Genomic DNA, 18,827 nt, shown 5'->3' with positions numbered 1-18,827 from the left:
CGGACCTGCTGGTCACGACCCAGAGAAAGAGATCGCGATACAAGCGGATAAAACGAGTTTTCTCTGCGGCTCCGGCACCGGGGAGCTGCTGCTTCTCCACTTATGGAGGCCTAGGCAAATATCAATGACCTTTTATTTATTTTTTTTAGGAGATGACAGCCAGAGTATTTTCACAAGTTCATTTTATTTTAAAAATAATAAAAGAAAGTTTATTTATTTTACAACAACAAACAGAAAACAAAAGAAGCCAGGATGGAGCAAATTTCTTGCTTCACTCCACCGCACGTAAAAACCAAACCACCATCCAGTCCAATGAAGAAGGTTCACATTTATTCAATGCTGAACAATCCTGAAATTGGGGGGTTCTCATGGGACGGCAGTGGAAAGTCCTTTCAATGCGTCCGAGTTATTTATTGTTAGCTAATCCTCTTTGATTTCACTTGCAGGCGCCGTCTGACTCGGCGTCCGACTCGCCGTCTGGCTCGCCGACTGACTCGCCGTCTGGCTCGCTGTCTGACTCGCCATCTGACTCGCCGTTGTCCCCTCGTCACTGTCTTCCTCCATCGCCTTTACCATCCACGGACTCTCTAGCATCCTGCTCACTGTGATCCGATGGTCCACCACCGGGTGCAGAATACTGTGAATCAGCTCTTTCGCCAGACTTGAAATGGACGGGTCGGTCGGGAACTTGATGTTATGCTTCAGTTGAAGCTGCACTAGTTTTGTCGTGTTGGTGGTGGTGAAAGGAAGCGACCCGCAGAGCATCTTGTACAACACGACGCCCATGCTCCACACGTCAGAGATCTTTGAGTTGTGCGGGAGGTTCTTCAGGATCTCCGGTGCCGCGTATTGCAAGGTGCCGCAGTGGGTGTCACTCAGCACCAATTTGCCCTGGTTGTAAGTGACCTTCTCGCTGAAGCCAAAGTCACACAGTTTGAGGTTATAGTGCATGTCCAAAAGAAGGTTTTCACACTTGATATCTTTGTGAGCAATGTCAATTCCGTGAAGATACTCAATGGCCAGACACAGCTGCTTGAAAAGTCGGCAGCTGAAACATTCATCCAGAGGCCCTCTGGTTGAAATGAGCTTAGCGACGTCTCCTTGTGGGCAAAGCTCCATCACCACGTAGACCTAAAGGAATCATTTCACCAGTCAGACATTGCAGCACTTTCCACAGCAGACAGACAGACAGAGAGACAGACAGAGAGGGGATTTGCATTCACTGGACAGGTTATGAGAAAAGAATGACTGCTTTTTCAATCATGTCTGATGACTTAAATTTTACAGAGATCCCGTGAAAGTTTGTTGAAATCCTTCGAAAGTTTGTTGAGATGTTGTGAAGGTATCTCAAGATATCGTGAGAGTTTCCCGAGATCGGGGTACAGCGGTGGCAGAGCGCATGACTCACAAACAGAGCCTGCAAGGGGGCTCCATGCAGCCATCATGTGATCAAGTCCAGGCCGTTTGACCTTTCCTGCATGTCTTCCCCCCTCCCTCTGAACCCTCTGTCTTGTCAATCTACTGTGACATGAAAACAACAAGAGTAAAAATATCCTTAAAATAAAAACATTTCTTGAGATCATCTAAAAGATTCTGATCCTTTACAAGATGCTGATCTTGCAAAGGATCGGATGCGTGCTCCACGTACGAAGGCCTCAGTCCTCCGTACATGGGTGTCAAGTCCCATGTATGAGATCCTTCGCAACCTTCATGGAGAGCACATGAAAGTCGCTCGAGATCCTGTGAACGTTTCTTGAGATCCCAATTCAATTCTGAGACACAATGCAGGACGACCATAGAGTGTCCTGAGCTTGGACATTCAATCAGTGCTTGACAGAAGTCGTGGTTTTCATATGAGTTAGGGACATCTGAAGAGACGCAAACTCATTCAACACAAATCCGACTTGGCAATGTCAGCTCGGTTCATTATCGATGGATGATTTGCGGGCAGACGTGCAGCTTGACTGCAGAAAGAGTCGGCAAGCCTTCAAACTCTCACTCGTTGCCATGGCTACCGGCATTTACCTTAACATTAGCCAGCATGTCGTTGGCGCGCTACAACTGTGTATCACCGTGTGAGAAGTTCAAAAAGAGAGGTGATCTGCGCTGGCAGAAAGTTTATCGGCCTGGTTGTAAATAAATAGTTTAAATGGTTAAAATAATGTGTTCTTGCCTGGTTTCTGCTGGCAACATGCACAGTATTCTGTGACTGCAGGGGGCGATAGCGTGCATTTCTATGAATGTGCATCTTGTCGACCAGTGAGAAGAAGAGTGTTTGCATAATCTGGACAGGAAAGTAGTGAAGCATCAAATAGCTAGCTGTATGATAGCCGTCATAATCCTCGACCTCTCTGCCTAATCATTATAATGTCAGAGCTCCAGACTAGTTTTCGTCTTCAAGAAATGCACTCACAGACTGTGACTGGTCGCATAATTTGGTGGAACAGCTGAACTCTGGATTTTTTATACATTTCACAGGATCTCACAAAATGTTTTGCAGGTTCTCAAAATCTTTTTTTTCTTTTTTATCCCCTCGCCCGTGTCGTCTTGCGGGTTCCGTCCTAGCTTCCAACATGTTGGCACGAGAATGGAGAAGAGGTATTAGCACTTTAAAGCTGCAACTATGTTTAGCCTATGTTTTCCCAATTGACATGAAAAACAAAGGATGGAGATTGCATGGTACGATGAGGTTATTGTGGCAATAACAATGATAATAATAACAGTAACACTGCCAAACCCTTTAGCCGAAGCTGTCCAAGCAACAGTATTTTTGGTTCTGTCATTCCAAAGAATTATCTCAAAGCAAAGAAAATGTTCATATTTACCATTTCTGAGCGAGACTCAAACACATCATAGGTTTTGACGATGTTGGGATGCTTTAAAGTTCTAATAATTTCTTTTTCCTGAGTGACAAACTTTTCTCTGTTGACGGTGGTGTATTTGTTCAGGCCAATAACCTTTATGGCGACTATTTTCTTCAGATGAATTGACTCTGCTTTTACAACTTTACCAAACGATCCTTCTGCAAGGGCGGCCTTATATGTGTAGCCCCTGGTTTCCATAAACGTTTTCTCCATCATGATCAGTGCACAGAGGCCTGAGTTCCTGAGTCTTCTCAGTGGAAGACTAAATATTAGCTCGAAGCTAATGTTCAGTTACAAATCTTGCAGGGAAAGCACTGTGACATCACGTTCTGGAAGGAAAATGCACGTCATCAAGTGCACTGTTACTTAGGAACCAAAGCAAACATTTCAATTTTTAAATCATTCCAAGGTTATTTTTTTGTTGTTTTAGCTACTTTTAATCATCCTGCTGGCTAATTGGCTTAAGACGATGGAAAAGATGTGAAAATTATTCATATATGATTTCAAATATTTGTATATAAATCTGAAAGCTGAAGTACAAAGACAGGTTTTTTCCATATTCATTAAAACCGTCACCATGCTGTGACAGCACGGTATGAGACGGATAATCTGTGAAAACCAAAAATTGAGCTCCTTCCAGCGCTAATATTGCAGCCTGCAAAAATGCCAATCAAAAACAACCAATCAGAGCCCGGAGGAGGATCTTAGCGCTGCCAATCATTCGCCTGTATCCTGCTCAGTGTGCTAATGCTGGAAAAAACAACTTACAGTTACGGGAAAACCGTTTATCCGCCGTCGTCGGTAGCTATGCTAACGAGCATTAGCTTTGGTCTCAGGCTGTGTTGTGGCGAACCAGCTGTAGCTTAGCAAAGAGCAAGCAGGAGAATGTGAGCACAGAGGTAAGACCCAATCAGAGCTTCTCCTGGCTCTGATTGGTCGTTTCTGATATAGTGGTTTTCTGCACCTATTACTGGGAGCAATGGGAGAAGGCAGAAGAGAAGCTTGATTTTTTTGTTTTCAGACTTTATTTGTCTGATATTACACTGTCATAACATAATGATCATTTTTACGTAGATAAAATATATCTTTTTGTTAAATTATCTCATAAAATGTTATTTTTTTGAGATAATTGTTTAGTATTGTCTGTCACTGTACACATGTAAGTCAGGGAAAAAAAACTGATCACAAACTTTTGCAAAACGTTTCTTTTTTTGGATACTCGGAAAAACTACAAGCAAGAATGAATTATGATTTGAAAATTCCACAGTAATCTGTTAAGAAAATCATGAAGTTAAGCTGTTATGTATTGTTTAAACGTCTGTTTCCAGAAGAAGAACATCACCGGGAAGGAAGGTTGTTATATGTTTCCAGTGAATAAACAAATCTGTAAAGGTCAAAAAGACCATGGAGATAAATTACCTCCACTGCCCCACACACACGCACACACACAGAGTGGGATCACCCTGAATTGTGAGACGCAGACACAGATCTGACATTAAAAACAACAGATTTAGATTAAAATGGATTATTTGGGAGCAAAACCTAATCAAGGACAGAAAGTTGCAAACGAGAGCGTTCAGGCGTCCGCCGTCAGGAAAAAGTGCCACGAGAAAACGACCGCGTGTTGAAAATGTGGAATGACACGGGGCAGCGACTCTGAGCCGAACCGCTCCAGACCTTCGCCAAGCTGCAGCGACCCAATGACAAGATCGCTGCTCTTCATCACGTCCGATTGGTCACACCTTAGTCAGCGGCAACGTGACACCAGCAACTGAAAACTACAGTGAAGGTGAGGGAGGGGGGAAGATTTTGAAGAGTGACGTGCAATCACAATGCAGCCATGTGCAGATTATATATATGTATAATCTGAATACATATGAGTATATATATATATGTCGATTTCAGCAGGAGATGATTTGTGTGTTGATGAAAAAGTGTTTAAACTCCCTGAAATGACTTGCTTGAATTAGGCCTGACAAATTATGATTTATTGCATGGCTTTGTCTCATTACTTTTAAATGAGTTTTTTTAAAAAAAATGAATTGCTAATTGTTTCAACGCTTTGACCCTTTAAATATTTTTCTTAAAACGATAGATGCCGGAGTAATTAATGCCCTCCAAATCCATGCAGCTATTTCGTCCAATTTGGGGGATTGTTTATTTTTTTCAATTATGTGAAGATGAAAAAAAAATTAAAAATCCGGCTGTAACAGCAAAAGCTTATTTCAGGTTAATTAGATTCACTGTAACTGAGTGCAGGTGTGAACTCAAGAAGACTGAAAATGAAAAGTGAATCAGAGGAAGAATATAAGTCTAAGACTGTGAACATTTATCCAACCAAGTTATTGTTACTTTAAAAAAAATCTATTTTTATACATATATACATATATATATATGTGTGTGTGTGTGTGTGTGTGTGTGTGTGTGTGTGTGTGTGTGTGTGTGTGTGTGTGTGTGTGTGTGTGCACAAACACCTCGCACCATTCGTGGAGTATTGGCGCTGTGGGCAGGATCTCACTTATCACCACCGTTTTCAGTTTCCCTCATTCAGAAGAAAGTTCTCGAAGATTAATTAGTGTCTCCTTCATTACTCGAGAGACGCATTTCACGTAAACAGGAAGTGGAATTTGCTAGTTTGCAAGTTCTACTTCCTGTTCCTGTTGTGCGTGCCATTTGGAGGGAATCGTAGCTGCTGTGAGGCCGTTCATGTGCAGCTCTCCTGCTCCTCCTCCTTTGCATCCCTGATTTAAGCACGTGATTCTATTTTTAATCTTTTTTTCAATCTTCAACATATTTTTTTTTCATGTCCTGTGTTTTCACGACACTCTGCTCCTTATTGAGTATTTGGAAGAACGGCAAGTTCTCTTCCGTTTGCCTATTTCCAGTCACCCAGACGTCTAAGCAGCAGTGCTCTTGCAGGATTTCTTCATCTCTACACTGTTTAGCTTCCCTTCCCGCAGACAGAGTCAGAGGACGTGTAAAGTCTCTCTCTCCACAGGTTGCCATTGATTGAATTTGCCGCACAGCTCTCAGCCAAAATCGCCACACTCGCAAGCGCTTAACGTAGCCTGGTGTGATTTCAGAGAGCAGCAGTCTGAGTCTGCTGCTAAAATTCTGATGAGGCTGTGAACGCCGCCTGCCGGCGCCCTTCTCCCTAAAAATCCGTTTCATGAAACTCCTCGCCGCTCGTTTAGATTGGACTTGGATTGGCGAACGCTGGTGTCGTTCCGTTATCAGGCGGATCTCATAACGCCACATGAAATAAACTTGGGCGTTCGTTTTAACTGGAGAGGGGAGAAGATTTCACAAAGAAAGCTCCAAAAATATTTCCAATTGACACGGGTTTTTACGTCTCAGTGTGCGACGGAGGCAAAAAAAAAAAAAAAAAAAAAAAAAAACATCTCCATACATCTCATTACATTTCCCTTTGATGTTCAGTAAGTTATGATTTGAACACTCTAGACTTGGCCTAAAAAAAAAACTGGGAGGAAGCAGGAGTTGATGGAAGACATCATCAGCCTGCGGACTTATATTTCTGGAATCTCTTGGATTTATGATGCACGTACTTTCACATTTCCACTTTGCTGCCACAGTTTGGGCTTCTATATTAGACAGAAATACATAGTTACTGATTCTGACTGTAAAATTTTGAGTTATGCCTCCTTACATAAAATGCCACCCTGGTGATATATTTCGTAAGGAGAGCCAGACCGAGGTACAAGCACAACGAGCCGTGGGTTGTGGCCTCCAGACCAGCAGGGGGCTCCCAAGAACGCTCAACTTCTCACACCAAATAAAGAGGCAACGCTTTATTTGACGGGGCGTGTGCATAAGACTGACATGACTCTGTAATAAACATGACATAACGCCTGTCATGAACATAAAGGAGACTTTATGAATGTTTATGATTGCTGTCATGAAGTGTCATTTGATAAATAATAACACTTTTAATGCCAAGTTGCTCTATAAGTTGCTTTAAAAGTCCATTAGAAGTGCCAACTTCAGCGGTTCAAGTTCAGAAAAATTATTGTTTTTTTGTATAAAATGTCTTAGAGTAATCTGAAAAACTATCCGAACTGGGGTAAAAATGTAAAGAACAAAAAAAAGGCTGAAATAATTTGCTCCTTTTATTTTTCCCTGAGTACATTGGCCTTGATACAGTCGTACATTATTCAAACATGAAACAATTCCAAATAATCTTTCAGACTAAAAACACAAAAGAGTTTGCCTGATTTACAAATAAAAAAAGAATTGAGTGTTTACTTCTTCTTTTTAAACCTCGTCTGTAAATATCCGTCTCAGTTGCAGCAGAAAAACTGATCAATTCCATAATAATGGCCCATAAAACTGTGATAAATAGTTACTCTTAAGTACTGCTACATTTTTATTCTCTTGTGTTTTTCCTCTATGTGATCTCTCCATTGTGTGTGTGTGTTTTTAACAATCCAATCTTGCCTCCCATTGAGGTCAAAACTGATAGTTTTTTTTCCCTTCCTTTATGGAGTAAAGCCGTGTTTTCAGTTTCGTGGAGATCTGATTAAATCCTCCCTATCTGCTGTGCTTGCAGTCGCTCTGGGAGCGACATGCGCTGCTGCGGGATCCGTTTCTGTCGGTGGGAATGTTCCAACCAAATTTCTTCAAGCTGTGGAGCCATATTTCACAGGGAAAAAAAAAAAAAACATTAAAAAAATCCCCACTCTTAGTTAGGGGGGTGGGAAATATGGCTCAGGCATGAGGAGTTTGACAGTAATGAGAACACAGCTGTGCATATAAATGCAACATTTGATTTGTTACCTTAACCAGCCCTCTCATCCCCCCCAATCCTCTCCAAGTGATGTGCTTTATTGTGTGCATGTAAATGTGGTCATTATCTTGAAAGTTAGTTTGCATATTTGACATGTTTGCGTGTCAAATATGTTTTTACTACTTCAAAACTACCTGGGTGTAATTAAAAAAAAAAAAAAAAAAAACGTCAACGGAGGAGCAGCTGACGCTTTTAAATCATCGGTGAATTTCCCGCCTTTTCTTTGTTGTCGTGAGGGAAAATGTCCGGCGCCACACCGGATCACGCGTGGCTTCCTTAACGAGACGTTGAGGACCCGGGCGTGCGAGTTTCATCGCCATCTGCTGCCGCGTTTTCACAGTGACATAAAATGTGGCGGCGGAACCTCATCCATATAAACATGTCCTCATCAGGAATTCCTCCGTTGCAGGATTAGGTGTTAACTTCTCACACCTGGAGGTAAATTTCTCTCCCCCTGATATAATGTTACTCTAGTTACTGTGCCGGCATTAACTGATGCGTCACGGAAAAGACAGCCAAAAAAAAAAAAGGAGAAAAACCTTCAAACTTCAAAATGTCCTGATGCAACCCTCCCTTATAAGTTCTTCTTTTGACCCACTTCCCCCCCACACACACACAGTCGCGATGCCTGCCGAATAAACGACATTGGCCATCAGTCACACGCCAAGATTAAACCAGGCCACTGCCCACGTTGTGAACCCCGGCGCTCATCAATCGCACCAAGTTGCCATTTTCATGCAGCAGAAACAGGAAATTTGAATGCAGCGCATGTGGTAAATTGCGCACAGCGGAGGGCGCGTGTGTGGGGATGATTGTTTCCAATTGGGAGGACACAGTTTTTGTGGTCAAGTGAGGTGAAGGGTGGTTTTCTTTTCTTCGAGAAACCCGTAATCTGGCGCACGCTCCGCTGAGTGGATCAGTGTTGCAGAAGCTTTGATGGATTGACAGAGATGTTAAAAACAAGGTCTCTTGTCGTGTTTTTTTTGTTTTTTGCCCCTGTCGCTTCACAGAGTTGCAGCTTTAGAACATGTTGACATGGTGTCAGGTGAAGTCGCTCAGGGGGGATAAATGACACCGTGGAGTTGAAAGGCAAAGCTGCCTTTTGTCTTTGTGCTAATTTAACACGTTGACGTTGATATCTGTCCGTTTCTCAGGTAGCGACATCTTGCGCATCTCTTCCTGTTCACAACACCAGGTTGAGCTAAGCTGTCAGAGCAACAAAAACACCGTCATTAAGTTTCATTTGCACAATCAGAGCTCCTCGCCGAGAAGTCGCATCGTTTTTTTGAACTTTCCAGACGTGTCGCATCACAAGCACCAACTTTCAAATATTTTGTTGGGGATCTTGCGTGACTGTGAAACTAAATGTTTTGGGTTTTTAAAAACAAATTTATGAAAAATGCTGTGTCATTTGTATTTTTGGGTTAATTTCGATGAATGAACTTAATCGCTTTTGTCTTTTCATGCAAAGGTTCCGATCTGGAACCATTGTAGTCGCGTGTTTCTGCCAGTGTCCAAAAAGCTGCTCCTTTTCGGCCCAGTGCTTTAAAATATTCATGTTCGAGTTGAGCTAAAGGAGTTGGCCTATCAGCAAAAAAAATAAAAAATAAAAAAAATATATATATATATATATATATATATATATATATTATATATATATATATACACTCAACACTAACGGGATATTTTGATATTAATCTGACACCAAGAAAAATCACAGCTTACTCCGCTGTTGGCCGGGAAAGGACTTGATATCAAGACGACGGTTCAGCTATGGAATGGCTTTGATCAAAACCAGATTACGCATCTAAATGGCCTAGCCAAAGTGCAAACTGATATCAAATTGAGAATACGTGGCAAGAGTCAAATAAGTGACGTTGGCGAACGCTCTGCATTCGATCTGACTCACAGCAGAGCGAGTCCAACTGAGTCTTTAAATGTGCAAAGCCGGTGGAGACGAACTTCAAAAGACTTGCAGCTCTTAATGCGTCTTAGTGTGTCGTCGCTGCAGCTGAACGCAAACGCATTTCATCCCAACACAACACACAGGACAGGTTTTAACATGATGGAAAAAAGTTTCTAAAGGATGTGAAGATTTTTATAAGGGCTGAAAATGCATTTTGTAGTCACACAATGACACATAATCATCATGCATGCTGAACATCAGGACCAGTTAGTGTTTATTTAACACAATAAACATATTTATTGTGTTAAATATGTTTTTAAAAGAGAGGTTTTACTGGTTTCTCTGACGATATGCGAAGGGAAATAAAAATATTAAATATTCATTCCAAGGCCCTTTAATACAGCGGATTGCTCCAGTGCAAGGTCATATTGTTACAATGCATTAGCTCCAAACTACACAGCTAGATCTTTTTGCTTTGTCTGACAGCGAGTTTTGCGAATGCCACACTTTTTTTTTTCTTTCGCCTTTATAACAAGAGCTGCGTTTTTCAACGGAGGGACGAACTTGGGCCGTTTCTTTAAATTACCGGAGGAATAAAATGAAGAAAAATTGGATCGACTCCCCTCCCCAGTCTGTCAGAGAGACTGCGTGTTGCACTTCAGTGCAACAAGTTAATAAACTCGTAACGCAAATGCTGGGATGTGGTTTTATTTATCTTGCAAATGGTTGTTGTCCACACTGGAATGGCGCTATATTAAAGCGCAGAGCGTATTTAGTTATTTTGCTGTTCACACAGGAAGTTTAATTGAAACCTTTTGCGACCAATTGTAAACGTTTTTCCCCTCCCACCAACTCGTTTCCATGGAGTTGATTCTGGATGTGATGTTTAGAGAGGTTGTGATAAAATTGGTTTCAGCTAATCATCTTGTATCAAGGCCACGACAAGAAAAAAATACATAAAATTATGAGAATACAGCCATAAACTGATGAGAATGAAGTCATAGCATTGCAAGTTTATTCTCAAAATATTATAACTTTATAATTTCATTTTGTCGTTATAGTAATTTTATTTATTTATTTTTCTTAGTATATCTCCAATACCTATTTGTACGTATAGCTAGTTTGATTGTTCAGGTAATTGCATTTACTTTTTTATCAGTTTTTTGTGCGTTATGATAATTAAAGTCTTACAAAAAAAAAAGTACCTGAGCAACTTCAGCGATGTTCCAAGTGGCTCCATTTTGAACAGGACAAAACTGAACTTGTGGTTTCAACAAAGGTGCGTCAAACATGCACCCAAAGTCAAACCGGGTTCTTCCTACAACTGGTCGATCGGTTTCCGTCCGCTGCAAACAAGAAGCCAAGAGAAACTGAGTCGAAATTTGAAGCAAGCGGTGAAAACTGGGTATTTGCCTCACATTGCGGCGCCGCTGAAACGGGCCTGAGTGAAGAAGCAGCAGAAACGTAGCACCGGGTTTGATGCCCGCAAACTTTTCAACTCGGATCCAAAAAAAAGAAAGAAACTTTAATTTAGACTTAAACTTGACAATCAAGACTTGAGTCCTATAAATAATCTTTATTCCAAGCTACAAAGTGCAGCTCTGTTCCACCTGCTCATGTTTTACTGTGAAAGGTTGAGCTTGATCTATAAGCCAATGACATTTACAGAGCGTGGGCTGCTTATGGCACTTTTCTTCATGTTAGCAATAACTTCATTATAATAACAGCTCAGACTGAATGATATATCAGGCGACTTTGGGTGACTTCAGAACAAAATTCACTTGGCTTTCCTCCGACACGGTTATAGCAACAGCGCTAGTACTAAGTTTTCAGATGATGCAGGTAATCCTTACAAAAATCAAGGATAATAAAAGTAAGAACTTTTATTGTGCAGAAGTTGGGTCTCCATGGCAGCGTCCTTAGATCACCTCTGTCTAACGACGAGAAGACAAAAGTTTTCTCGCTGCTGAGAAAACCTTGGAAATCAGTTGGAGTTGAGGTACATATGGAGAATTTGGAGGTGGAGACAGCTGCGCTTCCACTGACTGTAGAGCTGCGCAAATTAAAATTGGAAAAACGAATTGGCTTCGTGGAAACGCGGCAATTTTGGAAAAGCTCAAGTTTTTCCATGTAAGGAGCAGGTGGTTTTCCAGCCACATATAAATAGATGTACTTTGTTCCTCTGGAATGGGAACACGCTGTTTGCATCACACATGTCACGTGATCAACAAACCGGATGTTACTACTGGTGGAAATGCTGAAGAAGACAACAGGAAGACGTCTTCAGTTCACACCCGCACACTGACCATGACAGAACATAACAGCTGAAGTTAACATGCTTTGTTGATTGTTGAAGGGAAAATACTGACTTCTGCCCTTTTAATATTTGGACTAAAATCTTAAACGTCAAGAGAAACTCCCATTCCATCAGTGTGTGTGTTTACAGGGGGAAACGTTTGGCTCTGAAGAGAATGTAATTTACCGTGTTGCAGATTTGAAGTTAAAAACGTCTTAAGTCATCAAGTCTTAATGACTTTAACATATCTTAAAGTCATTAAAAAGATCAAATCAAAAGCATTTTGAGTTTTTTATAAATTCAAAATGAAGAGCTGATGATCTTTTTATATTTTCTTTGAAATACGTGAATGCATATTGATGTTTCTAACAGAACAAATGCTGTGCTCTATAAATCTTTAAAAAGAGTTCACTTCTTTCCATGTTGAATCGAAGGTCATGTTATTTTATCTGCGATATTAAAATTACCGTCACATTTTGACAAATTTAACAAACTATATTGGAACTCAACTCTCCACCCACTGCGATGTCATGACAAAGCCAGGCTGGATAATTTTGTGTCTGACGAAAAAAATGTATCAAGTCATTCGCCTGCAGCGCCTCAGAACTTTTTGAAGCTTTTTTTTTCTGTCCGTAACAATGGAGTTAATGAAGCGGCTAAATGTACTGGTGTAGGTAATCAGAGCCCATTTCTTCACTTTATTCTCCAAATCTTTCGACGCTGAAGGCAAAACTTTGGTTATATCATGTACAAAATCCATATCTGCTGTGCAAAAATACTTTTTGTTTACATGTGAGAAAATGCTGACCACACTCTTTTCACATGAAATGCTTTGTGTCACATCAATAAGCTAGAAAACAATTTTAATTTCACCTAACATTTTTTAATTTGGAGCTCACAGATTTAAATCTGTCTCACGAGGAGACATCATTCACAATTTTGAATTGATCTCATATGTAATATTTTGTATCCATTCTGAATGGATTTTATGAAAAGGCTTTGTTTGTTCAGACCCTTTTCTCTGTTCCTGGTGCTTTTCTTTGGCCAATCACAGCGTCATGTGGAGGCTCCTGCCATGGGTTTTATTTTACAAAGCTTTGGCTAATTTTTTAAAACAATTTAAAAACTAAAAAAAAACCCAGCAATAATAGAATTTGGTCTATATAAAAAGACATAGAATTTGGTCTATATAAAAAGACAGTTGAGTCCCACATGTTCTTGGTAGTGTTGAATGTGTCAGGGGGGAAAAAATATTTTCTCTGCAGAGGCACATGAAACCATTAAAATCCACTGAACAACATCTGTTCAACACCTGTTTAATTATGGAGCATCTATAAAGTAGGATGGATAGTTTGCAACAGCAAAATCTCTCTTCTTTTTGTTTTACATTTTGTTTAAATCATACTCTCAAATATTATTGTGCCAATGCAGCTAGTTTACATAAAGTAGATCAAAATAAAAGGCACCGCAGGGCAGTAAATTGACCTTGTCCAAAGTGGGTCAATAGGTAACGAGCTCACAGACACAAAACCAACAGAATCCCACTCTGGTGGGACCAAACTCACGCAGGAGCGCAGAAAAATGAATGCAGCAAAGAAACAAAAGAACCAGTTCTACACTGTAAAAGCTGTGAGTGAATCTGGACATTGACAGTAATGGAACAAAAGGTCCAAACTAGCCCTGAATTATAAAGGCTAAATCAACTGAACAGTATTTACAGAACACAAAAAGCCGCGGCTCACGGTGGTTGGTTGTTCCAGACCAGGCGACTTACGGATCCATCGGAAGTGTTGTCTGTCAAAGCCGGGGATAAAGGCTGAAGGCTGAAGTCGAACGCCCTCACACTCTGAATCATCCTGAGTGTCTGGCCCCCTGCTGCTCACAAAACCCTCCACATATTTGGCATCAAAAGCGATTATTTGATGGCAAGATTTCAGACTCGAGTGCAACAGTGAAATGAAAACACTTCCAATTCCTTTTGGTGCTCCTTCTCTCAACTTTCTCTGCTTCAGTTCGGTGAAAGACTCAAAGCAGTGTAGCTGACCCCTACGATGCACCGGTCAGTTAAATCTGTCAGAACTACTCATCTACCTGACCAAGTTTGTATTTCACTGAGACCACATGGAAAATATCCACATACTTCTGACTGCAGTAACTTTGCTCAGGAATTCCACCTTCGCCCACCGTTTTGACGCTGTTAATGTGTCCAGGGAACGACTCACTAGAGAGCAGCAGGTCTGACTTGCTATCACAAAACTGATAGCATGTCAGTTTTGCTACAAATGTAGGAAAACCTTTGTTGGCTTGTCGAGACTTGGCTCCTGTTTATTTAGGCTCTCAGAGTGAAAGAGAACAAACCTTTCAACATGTAACAGGAAGGCTGAGAGGAGTACGGCAAAAAAATAAAAAACAAATTAGGCTTTCAGCTTCTATGATGACATGTTTGTAATGATGCATTAATAAATGTGGACCCAAAGACAGCAGGCGAGAGATGTAGTTCTTAATGAATAAATAAGAAACCAACTTACAAATGTGAAAATCCAGAGAACACAAGAGAAATCCAAAACGACAAGCAGGAGACTCCAGGAGATCTCATGGAAAAGACAGGAAGAGGCTGGACACCCAGCAAGGAGTGACTGACAATGTAGCGCTTAAATACTGGGAGGCTGAATGGTGGCCCAAAGGAACCGGGCAGATTGATGACAGGTTGCAGGTGTGAGTGAAGGGAGCAGAAGACAGACTGAGGACAGAGAGCTGTTTTCTCCACATAAGTGAATTTTTCTAATTAACTTGTTATGTAGAGAAAACTTATATTGAGATTAACTTATCGAGAAAACCATTAGGAAATTAACTTATTATCAAGAAAACCCTTGAAAGATTGACTTGTTATCGTAAGAAAACCATTGAGAAATGAACTCGTTATATAGAAAACCATTGAAAAATGAACTCGTTATATAGAAAACCATTGAAAAATCAACTCGTTATATAGAAAACCATTGAGAAATGAACTCGTTATATAGAAAACCATTGAAAAATCAACTCGTTATATAGAAAACCATTGAGAAATGAACTTGTTATGTTGAGAAGCCATTTTGAAATTGTGTTTGTAGAGCATCTCCTCTTTCTGACATGTTTGGACGTGTGACTCACTTGTCGAGGTGAAAATAATGCAACACCTTTAAAAAGTGCCAGAATGCAAATATATTGTGATTGAAGAATCCTTCAGAGCTTTAATGTTATTTTTCCACTTTTTGATGGTTATTTTTATTCCACTGTTCAAGTGTTTGCCACTCTCATACTGGCCTGAATTAAAAAGCTGTTTTGGGGGGTAAAACGAGGTGATGACTGTGACGGACAAACAGGTCAACGCAGCTTTTCCTGTGGTCACTGAGAGGAAAGACAATTCTAAGAAGATCTGTATGTCTGCACTGTGTTCTCTTTAATAAAGGAAAAAAAGTCTTCTCTGTTGGGATTTACAAAAAAAAAAAAAAAAAAAATCTAATTCCTAGGACAGATGACTCGGTCACAGTCGGTTAAAGACAGATTGGTTTCATCCAGGCAAATATTTTTAATGAGAGACAAAACTAAATGTGCTTTATAAGCTGGATATTGCCTGTCTGCTTACACACAGCAAAGGGCTCTTGTAACATCTGAGTGTGTGTGTGTGTGTGTGTGTGTGTGTGTGTGTGTGTGTGTGTGTGTGTGTGTGTGTGTGTGTGTGTGTGTGTGTGTGTGTGTGTGTGTGTGTTTGAGTTTTTTTGCTATCCAAACGCCGGTTCATGTGTGTTCTTGATTCGAAACGGACTCTGTGTTGAAGATTTCAATTTTAGGATTAGTTTGTTTGCAGATGACCAAGGAAATGATAGCGAACCGAAGTGAAGCAGCGGGTTATTTCCTAATTTGCATCTGCCACCGCACATAATGCGGCATCCACGGGAGACGGAGCCGCCGACGTTTTGACAAGTGTGACATTTACAAATAAATCTCTGGGGGCTGTGAGAGAGAGAGAGAGAGAGAGAGAGAGAGAGAGAGAGAGAGAGAGAGAGAGAGAGAGAGAGAGAGAGAGAGAAGCCCATACATGTTTCCTTTCCTGAAGAAAAAGAGAAAAACAAAAAAAAAAAAACCAGTGATGAAAGCGTAGAAGACGCGATTGATCTTCACCCGCTGCGTCTCTCTGCATTGCCGGCGACATCTGTTTTCCGTGTCACTTTCCATCTTGTCACTTTGTGTATTGTGTAGTGCTCACCTTCAGGCTGACGGGCCGATCCGTGTCCGTGTTAAAGTCTCGGCGAACGCTCTGCCTCGGCAGCTGAGGGCAAGGTCTTGATTGGTTGAGCTCCTTCCAGACCACGTTTCACCAGATGGTTCCCTCTCGTCCCTTCAGCTGGAGCGCTCTCTCTCTCTTTTTGTCCTATTGCTTTGCCTGTCTGTCACAGACACTTAGATTAGTGCTTTCACAAATCTGCAGTGTTCAAAGCTTCGACAGTAGAGTAGAACCAGGAGCACAAGTTTGAAAATGTTGTGAATGTTCTTCGCAAATTATATACATACCAGCGCCGTCAATCGATTGAGAAGTTTAGCCAGACTCATCAAACTCTCGCGCTGCGATTAATTATAAATGATCACTATGTTCAGCTTTGGAAACTTGACATATTTTCAAAAACCCGCGTATAAAAATGTCTGTTTTCCAGGTTTTCTTTTTGTCAGGAGGGTTTGAAAGAAGTCTTATTGTGTCAAATTATCTTTTGGTGGACGGATAATTCATCATTGCAACATGTGCATTCCGCCTTGGATTGATCTCAAATCTGCAGCTGCACACTTTGAAAAGCTAAACACCTTTGGGAGAAAAGTATACCAGACGAGACAAAGGTCGAGCTTTTTGACCTCAGGACGTTTGTTTGGAGGCTTCAAGTTGACTGTTGGCGTGAACCGCCAAGCGTAACGATGAGAGCGTCACTGACGGAACAATGAAGAGGGAAGATTAGCTTCGAGGTTCAGATTCAGAGATGCTGTGTGTTGCCAACAAAATGGAGTTCGGATTGAATAAAGCAGATAACATTGCACTGTTGCACCAGTCCCAACCCTGGAACAGTTATGAACTGTCTAAAAGATTCAGTGAACTGAGTCATTTACATTGATTCGGACAGTTCCGGTCAAATGTCCAACCAGTGTGCCGAGACCTTGCTGAACAGAAAATCTCTCTTCAACTTGTTTAAGGACATTTACTCAGATATTAATGGGGAAACTTTCTGTGAAACATAATTTGAGTCTGTGTGGGTTGGATACGAATAACTTGGGTTATATAATCATTCTGTCCAGCTAAAAGAACAGTTCAAATGGCTGTTTAAAAGCAGTACGTTGGCACCACACATGAACTTATTCTTGTTAATGTGCTGCACCGGAGGCTTTGTTTATTTTTTTTTTAAATAAAGTACATTTTATACTAAGCATTAAAAGCAACGAACAAACCCAAAAATAGAAAGAAAGGCTTTCATCAGCGCACTAGAAGGACTTCTTTTCCAAAGGTAGAGACCTTTAAAGAGCCTGCTTGCTTGAAAGAGCACCTCAAGGGGCTATACACATGCTTCCACCCTAATTTTTGTTGGAGGAAAAGCTCATGTTTTCACATGTGCAGCCTTGCGGCCCTTTGACTTCGCAGCGGCAGAGCGACGTCTTAAAAGTGGCCACAGAGTGAGCAGCGATGCTTCAGATTCGCTGCCCTGGAGCTGAAATGTAAGAAACTCCGAATTAGGAGATGAAGACGAGCAATTTTCCTCCCGCCAGCCTGACGCAGGATTGACAGACACACTGATGGGCTTTGATTGTGCAGCATTTTCACTCGGCGTCTGACTTACACAGAAAAACCTAATTAGTTCTCCTTACTTAAAAAAAATCCATATGCAAAGCCGTTGCTTTAAATTTTTAAAAATTTTTTTTTAGTTTTCATTAAATTAACTCATTGAGTAACGTTACACAGTCGCTGGTGGCATTTTATTGACCCTAACCTTAATAAATCTGAGTATGGTTTTAATGACTTAAACAGCATCCAAATTCTATTTTATATATATATATATGTAAATAAACCCCACAGCTTTCTGAAGGCATTTCTATTTTTTGCATTTGGAACGACTTTTCTAAAACAGAAAGTTTATTGATTGAAACAGTTCCTGCTTTTTATTCGTTTCTCTACTCAGACTGTCAGAAAATACAGGAAGCAGTGACAGTGTTGCTCGGTATATTTTTCAATAAAAAAAAATTGTGGCTTTATTATTCATTTTACTTGTTACTTCTGTTGTTTTATTTAATTAAAATGTCTTCCAGCTTCAGGTGTTTAAATGTTTGATAGAATTCAAACTTTACTGATCTCGGAGAATGCCTTCTTCGAGGTCTCAAAGGTCAAGCTTGGGTCAGAGAGTAGAGGTTCTCATCACAGGAATCACCAGAGCTCTTTTATGTTTGCCACAAGTACAGGTTTGGGTTTGTTCTCCATATTTATTCTTTTTTTCTTTTGGTTTATTTAGACCAGTGCTCTCTGGCAGTCTGTCGCTGCAGACCGAAGCCCTCCCTCCATCACCGTCTTGTGAAGGACCCGACAGAACGACGGGGTCAGGCGGCCGGGCCCCGTCGTCTGCCGTCATCTGGCGTACAAGCCGACAGTGGGTGATTCAACACTTTAAAAACAGCCCCTACTCCTGTCTGCCGCGGTCCTCAGTCGTCACAAATATAGAGTCCGTGGAGCTTTATTTCTGTACGGTGAAAACTTTTTTTTTTTTTCTTTACCTTGCTGCCAGCCAGTCACCAGAAGTCGCACAATTGCAAGATGTGTGAGAAAAATACAAACCGGGGCGCGAGACGAGTTGATGCACTCTCTCTATGTAGAGAAAAGCCGTCAGCGGCACGAGAGCTGGTGAAAACGACTGAAACCCATTTAAAGTATGACTCACTTAATGCATCTTG

General features: G+C 41.0%; 1 protein-coding gene across 1 annotated transcript; it reads right to left on the bottom strand.

Annotated features, from left to right (window-relative positions):
• Window positions 1-201: 201 nt before the first annotated feature.
• Window positions 202-3,752, bottom strand: LOC129361844 (testis-specific serine/threonine-protein kinase 1-like). The gene is made up of 3 exons (XM_055032995.1): window positions 3,633-3,752; window positions 2,826-3,193; window positions 202-1,131 (listed from the first exon to the last, which is right to left on the bottom strand). Exons 2-3 carry the CDS (start codon window positions 3,078-3,080, stop codon window positions 421-423), a joined length of 966 nt encoding a protein of 321 aa, XP_054888970.1. The 5' UTR covers window positions 3,081-3,193; window positions 3,633-3,752; the 3' UTR covers window positions 202-420.
• Between the last annotated feature and the right edge of the window lie 15,075 nt (window positions 3,753-18,827).

The sequence above is a fragment of the Poeciliopsis prolifica genome, unplaced genomic scaffold (assembly GCF_027474105.1).
Source record: "Poeciliopsis prolifica strain line A6 unplaced genomic scaffold, Auburn_PproV2 SCAFFOLD008, whole genome shotgun sequence".
Lineage (NCBI taxonomy): Eukaryota > Metazoa > Chordata > Actinopteri > Cyprinodontiformes > Poeciliidae > Poeciliopsis > Poeciliopsis prolifica.
The sequence above is the reverse complement of the archived record's forward strand: the minus strand, read 5'-3'. Positions and strand labels throughout refer to the sequence as shown.

Excerpts from the sequence above, each read along its gene's own strand:
- LOC129361844 (XM_055032995.1), bottom strand. The coding sequence starts at position 3,080 with ATGATGGAGAAAACGTTTATGGAAACCAGGGGCTACACATATAAGGCC. Across the intron at positions 1,132-2,825 it reads TTGAGTCTCGCTCAGAAATG|GTCTACGTGGTGATGGAGCT; the intron begins GTAAATATGAAC and ends TGATTCCTTTAG.